Source organism: Terrapene carolina, unplaced genomic scaffold, assembly GCF_002925995.2.
Source record: "Terrapene carolina triunguis isolate 2854851 unplaced genomic scaffold, T_m_triunguis-2.0 Scaffold733, whole genome shotgun sequence".
Lineage (NCBI taxonomy): Eukaryota > Metazoa > Chordata > Testudines > Emydidae > Terrapene > Terrapene triunguis.
In genome coordinates this window covers 149,873-162,923 of record NW_020665084.1, presented here as the reverse complement: position 1 = coordinate 162,923, position 13,051 = coordinate 149,873, and the positions used below count along the sequence as shown (strand labels likewise).

At 43.4% G+C, this 13,051-nt stretch overlaps 1 protein-coding gene across 1 annotated transcript in view; it reads right to left on the bottom strand.

Annotated features, from left to right (window-relative positions):
• Positions 1–137: 137 nt before the first annotated feature.
• The window catches only part of LOC112120764 (ovostatin-like), a 50,452-nt gene continuing 37,538 nt past the window's right edge, over positions 138–13,051 (bottom strand). Inside the window, exons 22-35 of the mRNA XM_026660181.1 lie at positions 13,029–13,051; positions 11,724–11,900; positions 11,360–11,441; positions 10,358–10,514; positions 9,804–9,878; positions 7,165–7,330; positions 6,436–6,656; positions 5,610–5,825; positions 5,353–5,477; positions 4,974–5,064; positions 3,230–3,298; positions 1,744–1,846; positions 636–711; positions 138–189 (exon numbers count right to left, since the gene is read on the bottom strand). The exon at positions 13,029–13,051 is cut by the window's right edge and continues 28 nt beyond it. Coding sequence (XP_026515966.1) covers positions 138–189; positions 636–711; positions 1,744–1,846; positions 3,230–3,298; positions 4,974–5,064; positions 5,353–5,477; positions 5,610–5,825; positions 6,436–6,656; positions 7,165–7,330; positions 9,804–9,878; positions 10,358–10,514; positions 11,360–11,441; positions 11,724–11,900; positions 13,029–13,051 — 1,633 coding nt within the window. The remainder of the gene's footprint in view (positions 190–635; positions 712–1,743; positions 1,847–3,229; positions 3,299–4,973; positions 5,065–5,352; positions 5,478–5,609; positions 5,826–6,435; positions 6,657–7,164; positions 7,331–9,803; positions 9,879–10,357; positions 10,515–11,359; positions 11,442–11,723; positions 11,901–13,028) is intronic.

Below are 13,051 nucleotides of genomic sequence, written 5' to 3'. Positions count from 1 at the left end.
TGAACAGAACTCTCCCCTACCTGAATCAACAACATTTGAGAAGGGGTGTCAGCGTCACCTCATTAAAATTAATCAATCCACACACACACTGTGCTTAGGAGTGTGATATTTATTGAAATGGCCCTATCCAAACTCAATCATTCAGGGCAGTGAGGATCTAAAATCACATTTTCACAGCTGTCATTTCTCCTGGTGAAAAAGGAAAAAAAAGGAGAGTGATTAAAATCTATGGATTATTTTTTTTCATGCAGACATTATTTTTCTCTCTAAAAATTATAATTTTGGGAGGAATTTGTTGCCAGAAATGTGATATCCAGGAATCCAGTCTTCTAAAAGAAACACCTACGTATAGTGTGCACCTGGGTACCTGGGTGGGAGAGGGTTTCCGGGACTAAGCACACAGTCTCAACTTTGCTAGGACAGACCAGCAACTGTGGCAATGATCTCAAGGGAATGAAGGTAAAATTCAGGATGGATCTTTGGGAGTGTTGGCAGAGATGAGGCTTTCCTGATCCACAGCAGTGTGTGTGGATTTATCCCACATCCAGCTCTCTACTTTCCATTTTCCTCTCCACACTCTCTTATGCTCTTCTTTCCCCATTTGCACCTATCAAGTGTCTATTGCTCTCAGTTACCTTTTCCTGACTCCTAGCAGGTTTTCACTTGAAGCCTGACTGCAGGGTGTATTGTATTCAGCAAGAGCGTACTCGTCTGGAAAAGAAAAGGAAGAACACATCCATATTCCAATGACAAATCGCTCCAAACCCAGTGCATGCACATCTGTGGTTAACACATATTCCAGATACACCAGCAACCAATGGATCTTGTTGTGGCCTCCCCAGCTGTCTAGGGACATGTTTCCATGGCTGATTTAGAATGCACAGTCAGTGCCCAATGCATTCCATTGGCCTCACTGACAATGTTCAGAAGGGAGGACTATCCGTGACCACAAGAGCCATTTCTGATGCTAATTATGTTGATCAAATGGTAGTGTGCACAATCACAGGAAGCAGAATATACCCTCCCATCCTCTGGACATCACTACTGATCTGGGCAGAGACAATTCCCGGTGTTTATCCCAAAGCTGGGCAAACAACATGGGACCTTAATATGTAATGGTAACTATAGGTTTTGGTACTCCATGATGACGGATACAACAGAAGTTGGTTCAATAAAAGCTATTACTTCACCCACATTGTCTCTCTGATACAACCATGATTACTTAGCTGCTAGCTATTATGGCAATGATACGGTGGGTGGGTGAACCAGGCCAGACTAGACAAGAGAGAAATGCTCACCCTGGGTCATTTATTTTTACCATCATGCCAAATCTGTGGCATGAGAGCTAAGCCACACATTGAATCAGGTAAAGGGCAAACGTCCCTGTAGTGGCTTGTAATAAGTAGTTCTTGGGAGTGCCACTGTTCATCCTTCTTTGTATTCAAATTAAACAAGAAAGGGGAGAGAGAGAACTCACAATGACCCCTCTTGGGCCCAGTGTGCTGTATCATAACCTCCGAGAATTGGTAGAACCAGTAAATGGTGATTAAATCAGTAAAAACTGAAGCCTCACTTTCCACTCACAGTTGCTCAGAGAGAGAAAAAAAGGCAAATGCAAAAATCGAAAGAGAGGCCTGCATCTGAGCAGCTGGGGAAATGCATCAGATTTTACAGTTATTCAGCAGTCTGGGTCATGCTAATGCTTGATTCACTAGCTCTCTTCTCAGGTTCAGGGAGGCCTACCTGTTTCATAATAGTCATAGAAGTGCACTGAAGCAGGTTTGATATCAGACACAGGAAGGTTTTGCTCAACCGAGAAAGAGAAACTGATTTCCTCCCGAGTTACCTGGAAATGGGACAGAAAAAATGCATAAGTCTTTGTTTCGTTTAATATCTACTTCACTGAATTGCTCTGAGCAGAGATTTCTAAGCCCTTCTCTCTCTTTCCACGTCCCCGCATAAACAGTTTCTAGTTTCTGCCAGCTGCCCTCTCTCTAATTTTTCAAATCTCGCTTTAAAGTGCTGTGTTTTATTTAGCCCATCACCTCTTAGGGACAGGGATGGAGGTTTATCTATGTGTGTAAAATGCTGTGGAAATGTGCGGATCTTCCATAAAGATTAATAATAAATGCACAGAGCTCCCTTTCAATGGCACTATATTGCTGTTGTATTGCGCATTACACTGTACTCATTTGTAGGTCTCAGGGACAACAGAAAAACATGCATAACTTAATTGCCATTATTCTAAATGGATTTATATAGTGTGACTAAGGCCTGGTCCACACTAACCCCCCACTTCGGACTAAGGTACGCAAATTCAGCTACGTTAATAACGTAGCTGAATTCGAAGTCCCTTAGTCCGAACTTACCGCGGGTCCAGACGCGGCAGGCAGGCTCCCCCGTCGATGCCGCGTACTCCTCTCGCCGAGCTGGAGTACCGGTGTCGACGGCGAGCACTTCCGGGATCGATCCCAGAAGATCGATTGCCTGCTGCCGAACCAGGAAGTAAGTGTAGACGTACCCTAAGTCATCTGAACAGATCACCTTACCAATTAGAATCATAGAATCATAGAGTCATAGAATATTAGGGTTGGAAGAGACCTCAGAAGGTCATCTAGTCCAATCCCCTGCTGAAAGCAGGACCAACACCAACTAAATCATCCCAGCCAGGGCTTTGTCAAGCCGGACCTTAAAAACCTCTAAGGATGGAGATTCCACCACCTCCTTAGGTAACCCATTCCAGTGCTTCACCACTCTCCTAGTGAAATACTTTTTCCTAATATCCAACCTAGACCTCCCTGACTACAACTTGAGACCATTCCCTCTTGTTCTGTCATCTGCCACCACTGAGAACAGCCGAGCTCCATCCTCTTTGGAACCCCCCTTCAGGTAGTTGAAGGCTGCTATCAAATCCCCCCCTCACTCTTCTCTTCTGCAGACTAAACAAGCCCAGTTCCCTCAGCCTCTCCTCGTAAGTCATGTGCCGCAGCCCCCTAATCATTTTTCATAATTTGTCATAATTTTCCACTATTTTCATAAATGTCATAATTTTTCATAATCATTTTTCTCATAATTATATTAGATGGCAACAGACACCTTAAGTCTCTCTGCAGAAAACAATAAACACAGGCTGGCTGATGATGTGTTGTTTCATTTATTTAGGAGTGCATTTTAAGTTCCAAATTTTACAGAAACTAAAAAAATAAGGCACATTCTTCCCCAAACTTACATTTGCCAAGTAGAAGAAGACATGGTTGTGCTTGGTATCCACCTGCATCACCTTACGATCATCCTGAAGCTTTAAACAAGACAAATGATACCAACTTTAAACACAAGAGACATCCCCAAACCTACACAAACAGCATGTCTGTGGTGCCACAGTGACGTCTAGTGGTCACGATTGGTAATACAAAAAGTGGAATTTATTGCAGAAGTCCTGAGTATTAAATAATCACTATAATGAAACACAGGACTTCTCAACATTCAACTTTTCTTTTTAAAATGTTATTATGAATTCAAAATTGGACCCATTTTAATGGAAATTTTTGCATGTTACCATTTTTTCAACTCAATCTGACCGATTTTCTAGTGAAAAGTGCAATGTCTTTAACCCAAGGTAGTTGTTTGAGCAAAATAGTTCCACTATGAAAATAGGCCAAAAAAAAAAAATAGGCAAAAAAAAAATGCTAAAAAAATAACAATTTTGTTTTAACTGCTACCAAATGGAAAATGTGGAGAGTGCAAAAAAAATTCCACGCAAAGTACTGCCAAAGACAAGTTCTGGATTTCATACAGCTCCAGACCGAAAGGATAAACCCAATCCCAGGGTGATAAATGTGGTCTAAATGCACACACATACACAGAGAAAAGCAGACAGGGAATGAACAGGCTCTGAGAAGAAATGCTTTCTATCACATCCCACCTCCTCTTTTCACTTCCCTAGCAGTTAAGTTGCATAGTTTGACATTCACAAAATATTTCTGTGGTACATGCCAGCCACAGCTGCTGTTGAAAGATGCCCATCTGGAGATGGGCCTGAGATTGAAAGCCCACTCCCAGCCCAGATTCGAGAGTGTTTGATCTGGGGATTTGAGCCTATTACTGGATTCATTCAGGTGTAAATCCCATCCTACTTGATGTCTTTGTGTAAAATGCCTTAGAGCAGTGTTTCTCAAGGACCAGGGTAAGTGATCCCTGAGATTTCCCTGAGACAGTTTAGGAAGGCAGCAACCCACTCCCTGGTATCAGAAAAGGTGAGAAACACTGCCTTAGAGTCCTTGGCTGGAAGCTGAAACTAGATAAATCCAGGCTACCAATAGGGTGCACATTTTTAACAGTGAGGGATATTAACCACTGGGACAATTTACCAAGGCATGTGTTGCATCCTCCATCACGTGAAGTCTTTAGCATGAGATTGGGTGTTTTTCTAAGAAATAAGCTTTAGCTTAACTACAAGATATGGCCTTGATACAGGAATACTAGGTGAAATTCTCTGGCCTGTGTTATGCAGGAGGTCAGACTAGATGATCACAGTGGTCCCTTCTGATCCTGTAATCTATGAATCATAACCTGGGGGGTTAGATAGTACAAGACAGAGGGGGGAAAGGGAAATATAAATTCTTCCATGTTTGTTAAACTGTGCTACACATATATTGGCAACATAACATGGCAAGGTGTCCAGGTAGACATGGGGAACCACATACATTACATGGATAATGAGGCACAGTGGCAAAGGCCAAGCACATTTAACCTCTCCAGGAGTAGTTACTGTGTAAATCTCACTTCATCAAATGAGCAGCTAAAGCACGGGGGATGTGGCTAGATCCCTGGCCCAAGTGGTTTAACTGAATTCTCCACATGGCTCAGGACACCAGTTTGCTACTCAGCTCCTCTTCTTAACCAGTCCCTGGTGTAATATCCTCTAACCCCCACTGCCCTTTGGGTGGCTTACTGACAACATTCCCTTCCTGTACCTTCTGCAGGGATGATCTGACAGGGACGAAGCCTGAGAGCATCTTGACATCAATAATGGCCATGTTGGAGGTACTGCGCTTCCCAGTATAACTGAAATGAGAGAGACTGAGTCAGTCTGGATTGTGTTTGGGGAGGAAACACAATGACACGCACAAATTGCCTATGAAATCTCACTGAACTGTAGGGCCCTTCTTGCCCATTCACTTATATCAGTGGATGGAAAGGTTAGCAATAGGAGTCAGTGTCATTCAGCAGAAGGTCCTGCATGCCTTACTGCAGCTACACAATGGTATGCTACAGTGTGCTCTTTTTAAATCCCTCCCCCGACACATTACCCTATGTGGCATCCAGGGAGCCAGGGCAGTGGGAAGGGGTTACCTGGCTGAGAGGACAAGGTCAAACTTTGGCAGGAAGCTGCCTACACAGGAGCCATTCACTGTCTCCACGGAGAGAGAGAACCCAGAGGCCTTTTGAGGAAGGTAGATGTTGTATCTCAGGGTTGTCTAGAAGAGATAAAAACTGTCATGTAGCAAAGCAGCCCCTGCATCACCTGCTGTAATGCTGCAGTCCTGCTGAAGGGAAAGGAGAGGAGATCTCCTGAGTTATCAGCTGAAAGGGCTGGAAGTCTTGTTTACCTGCAGATAGACACAGCCATTGCCTTTTACTTCCACGCTGTAATTCCCTGGGAGACTGGGCAGGGACACTTGCTGCAGCAGTAAGCGGTTCCTGTTATCCACCTGGAAAACCTTCTTCAGAAGTTCCTTGGAGCTGATCTCAACGGTGTTTTTACCATCCTTTGAGAAGGTGAGATACCCATATTGGGCTAGTGCTTGGAGAGCGACAACAGTGTCCTGTAAAGTACAACATAACCCCTTATTAGAAAGAGTCTCCACTGGGTTATAATGCATAAGATTGGTACAGCTCCTATACTCCCCAGAGAGCCTGTCACCTCCTGTTCTGGGATATAATGGAAGGAGTGCAGTGGGAGACAAGGTGGTTTTGTGGCTTGAACTGAATTAGGACACCTGCATTCTATTGCTGATTGCCACTGACTTGTGAGAACTCAGGCAAATCATCATTTCCTTAGATGTAAATAGTGGTTACCAAGACATCTATAGCAGAGCTCTCTGTGCCCTGACAATTAATGTTACAGGAGCACAAGACACCCAGTAGCATTAAAGACAATGGAACAAATTAGCTCAGCCAGGTGGTGAATCATTTCCTAAAAAGCATCCCACTCCCCCGCTTCCAGGACCATACTCTCTACCTGCTCCAAAACCCCTGTCAGATAAATGGCTTTTGCACCAGATTTGGGCTATTTTGGAACAATGGGAGAAGGAAGTTTCAGAATCCCTGGGTCCGCTCTAGGAACACCCTCCCAGCAGTGGAGGGGCAAGGCGATCCAGCTTGAGAGCTTGACTATTTTCAGGGTCTATTCCTTTGAACAGAAGCAATATTCACCTGTGTGGAGGAGAAGCCTCCATATGGATTCTGCTGTTTAGCAACCCACTGCACGATCTGAGCTACGTATGATAACTCCTCTTGAGTCAGGGAGGGTCTCTGGAGCAGCGCCAGTATCACATAGCAGGTCATCTCAATCTCAGCAGAGGCAGCACGGGAGTTGAAGGAGGGGAATTTTTCTGCCAAGGGCTTCTCTTTCCGCTCCCAGTGCACTGAGCCACCTGAGAACAGAAAGGAGATTATGAGGAGCTTGATCAGTAACTTAGTGGTTAATGTGTAATGCTGCCACATGGAGGATACAGCTTGATTCCCAGTGCTGATCCCTTGCTCCCATCCCTCTGTCACGCAGGGCTAGCAGGTCTGGGAGGTTGTAGAGGGCAACCTCATTTCCCAGTAGCTAGAATTCTGAACTGCAAGAGACCCAGGATCTATTTCCAGAGAGAGGGAGTGGTAGAAGGGGAGGAGTGCAAACAGGGGTCTATACAAAGAAAAGAAAACGAAGTTGCAAGAACATCAGGCCTCAGTTTCCCCTTCTGCATAGGCCACAAAGTAAAGAGATATTCACAGAATTCATATTCCACTTTGGAGATAAGTCCAACCCAGGTTGCTGTGGAATGGGAAGGTAGCAGGGGCCGGACATCAAAGACTGACGTTTTTCATACCACCGGCTATTCCGCTCTCAAACTGCTCTCAATGGCTATCTCATGGGAAAACTCAAATGACACTCACCAACTTTTGTAGCCGATTTGTCCAGCTCCTTCAAGAAGAATCTCCATTTTTCCTTGTTACCAGCTAAGCCATAAGCGTAAGCCAGGAGAGCTTGGTAATAAACATTGTCCACATTCCTGACAGATGCAGCGTCCAAGCAGGACAGACCATTCTGGACCACTGTGTGCTATCAATAAAAATGTGTTATGTTTGTTTGGTATTCAGTTTAGTGCATCAGCTTATCCTTAAAGATTTCAACTGTTCTTTAATCATCCATCACTGGAATCTCATGCTGAGCATATGGCATGTTCACTTCCAAAGGGGCTGCAGAGTGGAGGAAGATCTCTTAAAGAGGACGTCTTTTCTGAAAAGTGACCAAGAAGAAATGGCACCTTCTTACCAACACACATGCTGGACTAGGCCTAGGGGGACCTGGGTTTTATTCCCAGCTCTGCCTCTTGCCAGCTTGATGACTAAGTCACTTTGTTTTTCTGTGCCTCCGTTTTCACATCTGTAGAAGGAGGAGGGTGATAGTGCCCTTTTTGTAAAATAGTTTGAGATCAGCTGATGAAAAGGGTGATACTAGAGATAGGCATTATTTTTTATTATTATTATTATTATTTATTTGCTGACTTTAGTGACAAAAATAAATTTTCACTTCTGTCAGACTTGCAGAATTATTCCAACTCTGGATGAATGAGCTGGACTCTATTCTGGCTCATACATCAACAAGGGACTTGTTAACTATCTTCCACCTGCACAGTTACAGATACATCTGGTGAGTGTTAATATGGTGATAACGGGATTGCACAGGTGTAACTAAAGAAGCAACTTGATCCTGGAGAATGTTTTATTACTGTCTTTCTTGGGTCCCTATCTGGTCCCTACCACCATTGTATCTGAGTGCCTCACAATCTTTAATGTATTTATCCTTACAACATCCCTATGAGAAAAGGAAGGCCCTTTCATGGATCAGTAACTGGCTAAAAGATAGGAAACAAAGGGTAGTAATACATAGTTTTCAGAATGGAGAAAGGTAAATAGTGGTGTCCCCCAGAGGTCTGTACTGAGACCAGTCCTATTCAACATATTCATAAATTATCTAAAAAAAGGGGTAGATGAGTGAGCAAAAAAATGACAGATGAAATTCAGTGTTTACAAATGCAAAGTACTGCACATTGGAAAACATAATCCCAACTATAAATACAAAATGATGGAGTCTAAATTAGCTATTACCACTCAAGAAAGAGATCTTGGAGTCATCATGGATAGTTCTCTGAAAACATCTGCTCAATGTGAAGTGGCAGTTAAAAAAGCCAACAGAACATTCAGAACCATTAGGAAAGGGATAGTTAATAAGACTGAAAATATCTTAATGCCAGTATATAAAGCCATGGTATGCCCACGTCTTGAATACTGCCTTCAGTTCTGGTTGCCCCATCACAAAAAATATATATGAGAAATGGAAAAAAGTACAGACAAAGGCAACAAAAATGATTAGTGGTGTGGAACAGCTTCCATATGAGGATAGATTAAAAGGACTGTTCAGCTTGGAAAACAGACAACTAAGGGGGGGGGGGGGGTATGATAGATGTCCATAAAATCATGACTGGTGTGGAGAAAGTGAATAAGGAAGTGTTATTTACCCCTTCACGTAACACAATAATTAGGGGTCACCCAATAAAATTAATAGGTAGCAGGTTTAAAACAAACAAAAGGAAGTATTTCGTCACACAATACACAGTCAACCTGTGGAATTCATATCCAGGGGATGTTTTGAAGGCCAAAAGTATAACTGGGTTCACAAAAGAATGAGATAGTGCATGGAAGACAGGTTCATCATTGGCTATTAGCCAAGATAGTCAGGAATGCAACCCCATGCTCTAAGTGTCCCTAAACCTCTGACTGCCAGAAGCTGGGACTGGCTGTCAGGAGATGGATCACTTGAAAATAGCCCTGTTCTGTTCATTCCCTTTGAAGTACCTGGAACTGGCCACTGCTGGGAGACAGGATCCTGCACTAGAGCAACCATTGGTCTGACCCAGTATGGCCATTTTTATGTCATCATCATCCCCATTTTAGAAGAGAGACAGAGAGATTAAGTGATTTGCAGGAAGTCTGTAGCAGAGCAGGGCATTGAACTCAGGCCTCCCATGTCCCAGGCTAGCACCCAGACCACAATTTTCCTCTCCATTGCAATCATGATGTTGAAAAATGAAAACACAGCTTGAGGCTAAGGTCCTAGAATGAGTTTGCAAGGCTAGAAGCTAGAACAGCTGTATAGTGTACACTAAAAAAAATTGAGCTGGATTCTGCCTTTAAGGAACTCTGTTTTCTAACACAACTGGACTGTTGTTGAGAGCTAAGATTTTCTACCTATGTGTGAATACATAACTGCAGTTAAACTAGGGACACAAGACATGACTAACTGATATCATGCATTAAGTATCCAGTGCATTTGTGAGGCCATTTACACCTAATAATTCTGTTACATAATTGGGTACAGACCCCTTGATATGGCCATATAGAAACTCAGTGTGCAAAAGCCAGTATTTAAGACCTCACTCAAGGGTAGAGATGAGGCACAGATTCTCACTTCCTTGCTGTTTGTGACATATGACTGACCAGTCTAATAAGGCAGGGTAGCACTTAATTCATACCGAGTTGGGGAGTCCGGCCTCAAGCAATGCTGCAGTGACATAGGCTGTGAGTGAAAGTCCATCTTCTGCTCCATCCTGAGCAGAACACAAGGAAAAAGGAGGTCAATATGCCCCAGCTAAACCAAAATGTATACAAGTGAAATACTCAACTACCAGCCAGACTAGACATTATAAGGAATCTACAAAAAACACGGGGTCAAATTCTACTCCTGGTTACACCAATATAAAGACAAAAGGACTTCAGTAGGTTTACTCAGAGCTTGCACTTGTATAATACAGCAGAATATGGCCCCGTAGTCCTTAGTTATAAATGCATATATGCAGAATTGCAGAATAAAACCCAGAACCTTTGGCTTATAAACACACCCGTTTCGATTGCATTGATTATCAGTACTAGTCGGAATTATATTCTGTCCATGGGACAGCTGCTAGAGGGCATCTTATCCCAATGACAGGGCTGAACATTTGGGGATAAGGATAGCATTTGGCAGTGGTTGGACAGTTCTATCCCTGTGGCAGGACTGGAAGCTTGGGAGAAAGCTAAGATCACTCACCTTCAAGGCATTGTTGAAATGGTTCCCAATATTTTGGAAGCAGCCATCTGGCATCTGTTTACTTGCCAGCCAGATCAGGGTTTGAGTTTGGACGTTGTCATCAATATAGATGTAGCGTTTGGCTTGAGCAAAAGACTTGTATACGAAAGCAGAGAGCCTGCAAGGGAACCACACAGCAGGAGTGAGGAGCAGTGAATATCTCTTTATTCTGCTACCACCTTCCACAGGGGTAGTTGGAGGAGGCAGAATCCAGAGCCCAATCTGGTCTCATTTAAACCTCCACTCCATGATTTTCCCCATGACTATCCCCTGGCAAGCAGTGCTAGCTGCAGAAGTCTGCACACTAGACACACAGGTGGAACTGAGAGAATTTTGAGTAGAGGAGGCACCATGTTTTGAGGCTCATTTTCCTGACCCATAGAACTCTCCCTCAGCAGAGCAATTCCTAGAGAAAGGGCATGAACACTTGTATGTTTCCTGCTGGGGCAGTGTGCCACACCCCACACACAGAAGGGCGGGATGCCCCCAAACACTTAGCAGCGAAAACTGCATGATTGACAGGCAGCTCTGCAAACTTGACTGACAAACCCTAAAGAGTGATGTTCTCTGTCCATGCACAGAATAGGTACAATTCACACTGCAGTGGTGTAAGCTTCACCAAGCTAGTCATTCCCCTCACCTACCCTCCACACCAAAATCTGGAGGTGAAAGGCTCCCTTTGCCATTGCCCTATTCCCTGAAGCAATACAGTCCACCTGTACTGGAATAATGCCCTAGAGGTGAAAGGCTCTATCTCCCATTCCCTAGTCCTGGGCCATCCATTTCCCCCCATCCTGTGGATGGACTGTAACCAATGCCATAGAGGTGAAAGGCTCCATACCCCCCTGAGTCAGCAGCCCACCTGCTGGCACTTCTCTCCCAGATTGTTGAGGTATTCCCGTTCCACACCATAAACAGCTTCCTTTCCTATCCCAGGACCCTAAACAGCTTTCCAGCTCTCACCAGGTGCTCCCTTCCACATCTCTGGTCCCAAACGAACTGTAGGATCCATCCGGGTGTTTGTATGACAGCTGCTTCTGGTACCCTGGAACCATAACAAGGAGAACATATTTTCTAACCCAGTAATGGACCTGTTTTGTTTTCTGATAAATTGAGGCTGAAGAGATTTGGACTGAAGAATAAAAACAGTTTTAGTGAGTGATTTCACTGGCTATGAATTCTAATGGCTTGTGTCCTGTAATGTACCATCATGCACACCTCTGGGGCTATCTAAGCCATCAATAACTATTGCATGTACACTGGAACTAGAATGGCATTTCAGCAAAATCGGCCACAGGATTAGTTGGAGGAATCTTAAACTTCTCACCGCTCGTTAAGTATCCAATGCCCTTGGATTCGATCTCTTTAGTCAGCTGCTCTGTCTTATTCAGATAGTCCAGGACGTAGATGTTGGGAGCAAACAGGACCATGTTCTGCTCCCCACAGCCATAGGGCATCTGGAGAAGATTCTCCATGTTCCTCATGGCCATGCCCAGAAGGTCCCCTGAGAATTGGGAGACAGAGGAAATCAGTGGAGTTTGGAGTTGGTATTTAATACATTACAGCATACACTGTTTTATTCTACCAGATTATGAATTTGCAGACAGATACTGACTGTGACTGACAGAGAAATTACAGTGCAGAACCCAAAGCCTGGGGGAGAAAGAGAAATTGCCACATCTCTCCACATGGGTGGTTTCTTAGGCCATTAATTTTTTTTTTGAATATAGAGCTGCAGACAAATAAGACAAATAGGGAAGATCTAAGGAAATAGGAATCAAGAGTAAAGAACATCTGAGCATCAGTACTGAGTTGGGAGCTGAGAAATAGCTCCTACCCTTTTAAAAAACAGGCTGTGGTCTAGAAGCCACATTCTGCCCATGCTGCAATTTCAAAGTGACTGACTTTCAGTGAGTTGCATGGGCTTAGCTCAGAGCAGCATTTGGCCCGTGGATATGTCATTGCTAGGATTCACTTCTCCAGTGTGGTCACTGGGGCCAGCCGCACTGCACCTCACATTGAGCCAGAAAGATACTTTTTAAAGAACCAGACTCAGTTCAAAATTATGCTCACTAATTTCAGATCAACAGTTCCCATGGTTCAGTATTTCCACTGCTTTGCACCTTGTATAGTTATTGGAGCTGCTCAGATCCTGGAATTCCCATTCAATGGGAAATTCTGAAATACCAATTTTCTTTTCATTCCAAATTGGAATGAAAAAATGAAATTTCAAGATTTCCCACAAAATGAAACTCCAAAGTTTTGCTTCAGAAAAATCTAAATGACATTTTATTTCAACCTTATCAAAACATTCCTTTCATTTCGATAAGGCTGATCTTTATTGAAACGAAATGTTTTGACATTTTTTTCGTCAAAATTATATGGTCCTGCAGAATGTTTTAATTTAGTTGAATCAGCATCTTCCAATGGAAAAAATATTTTGTTGGAAAAATTTGGACCAGCTCTTATAGTTATGCACAGCTTTGCAAAGCGGATGTGAAATGCTAACAATTCAGAATGACAATATTGTACACCCATTCTACACTCGTTTTGCACTGGTGTCAGTGACAGCACAAGGTTAAGGCCAGGGGAGAATCAAGACCTTTATTCTTAGTATAAACGTTAAACTTACCGAGGACAGAAAAAGAAGCTCTG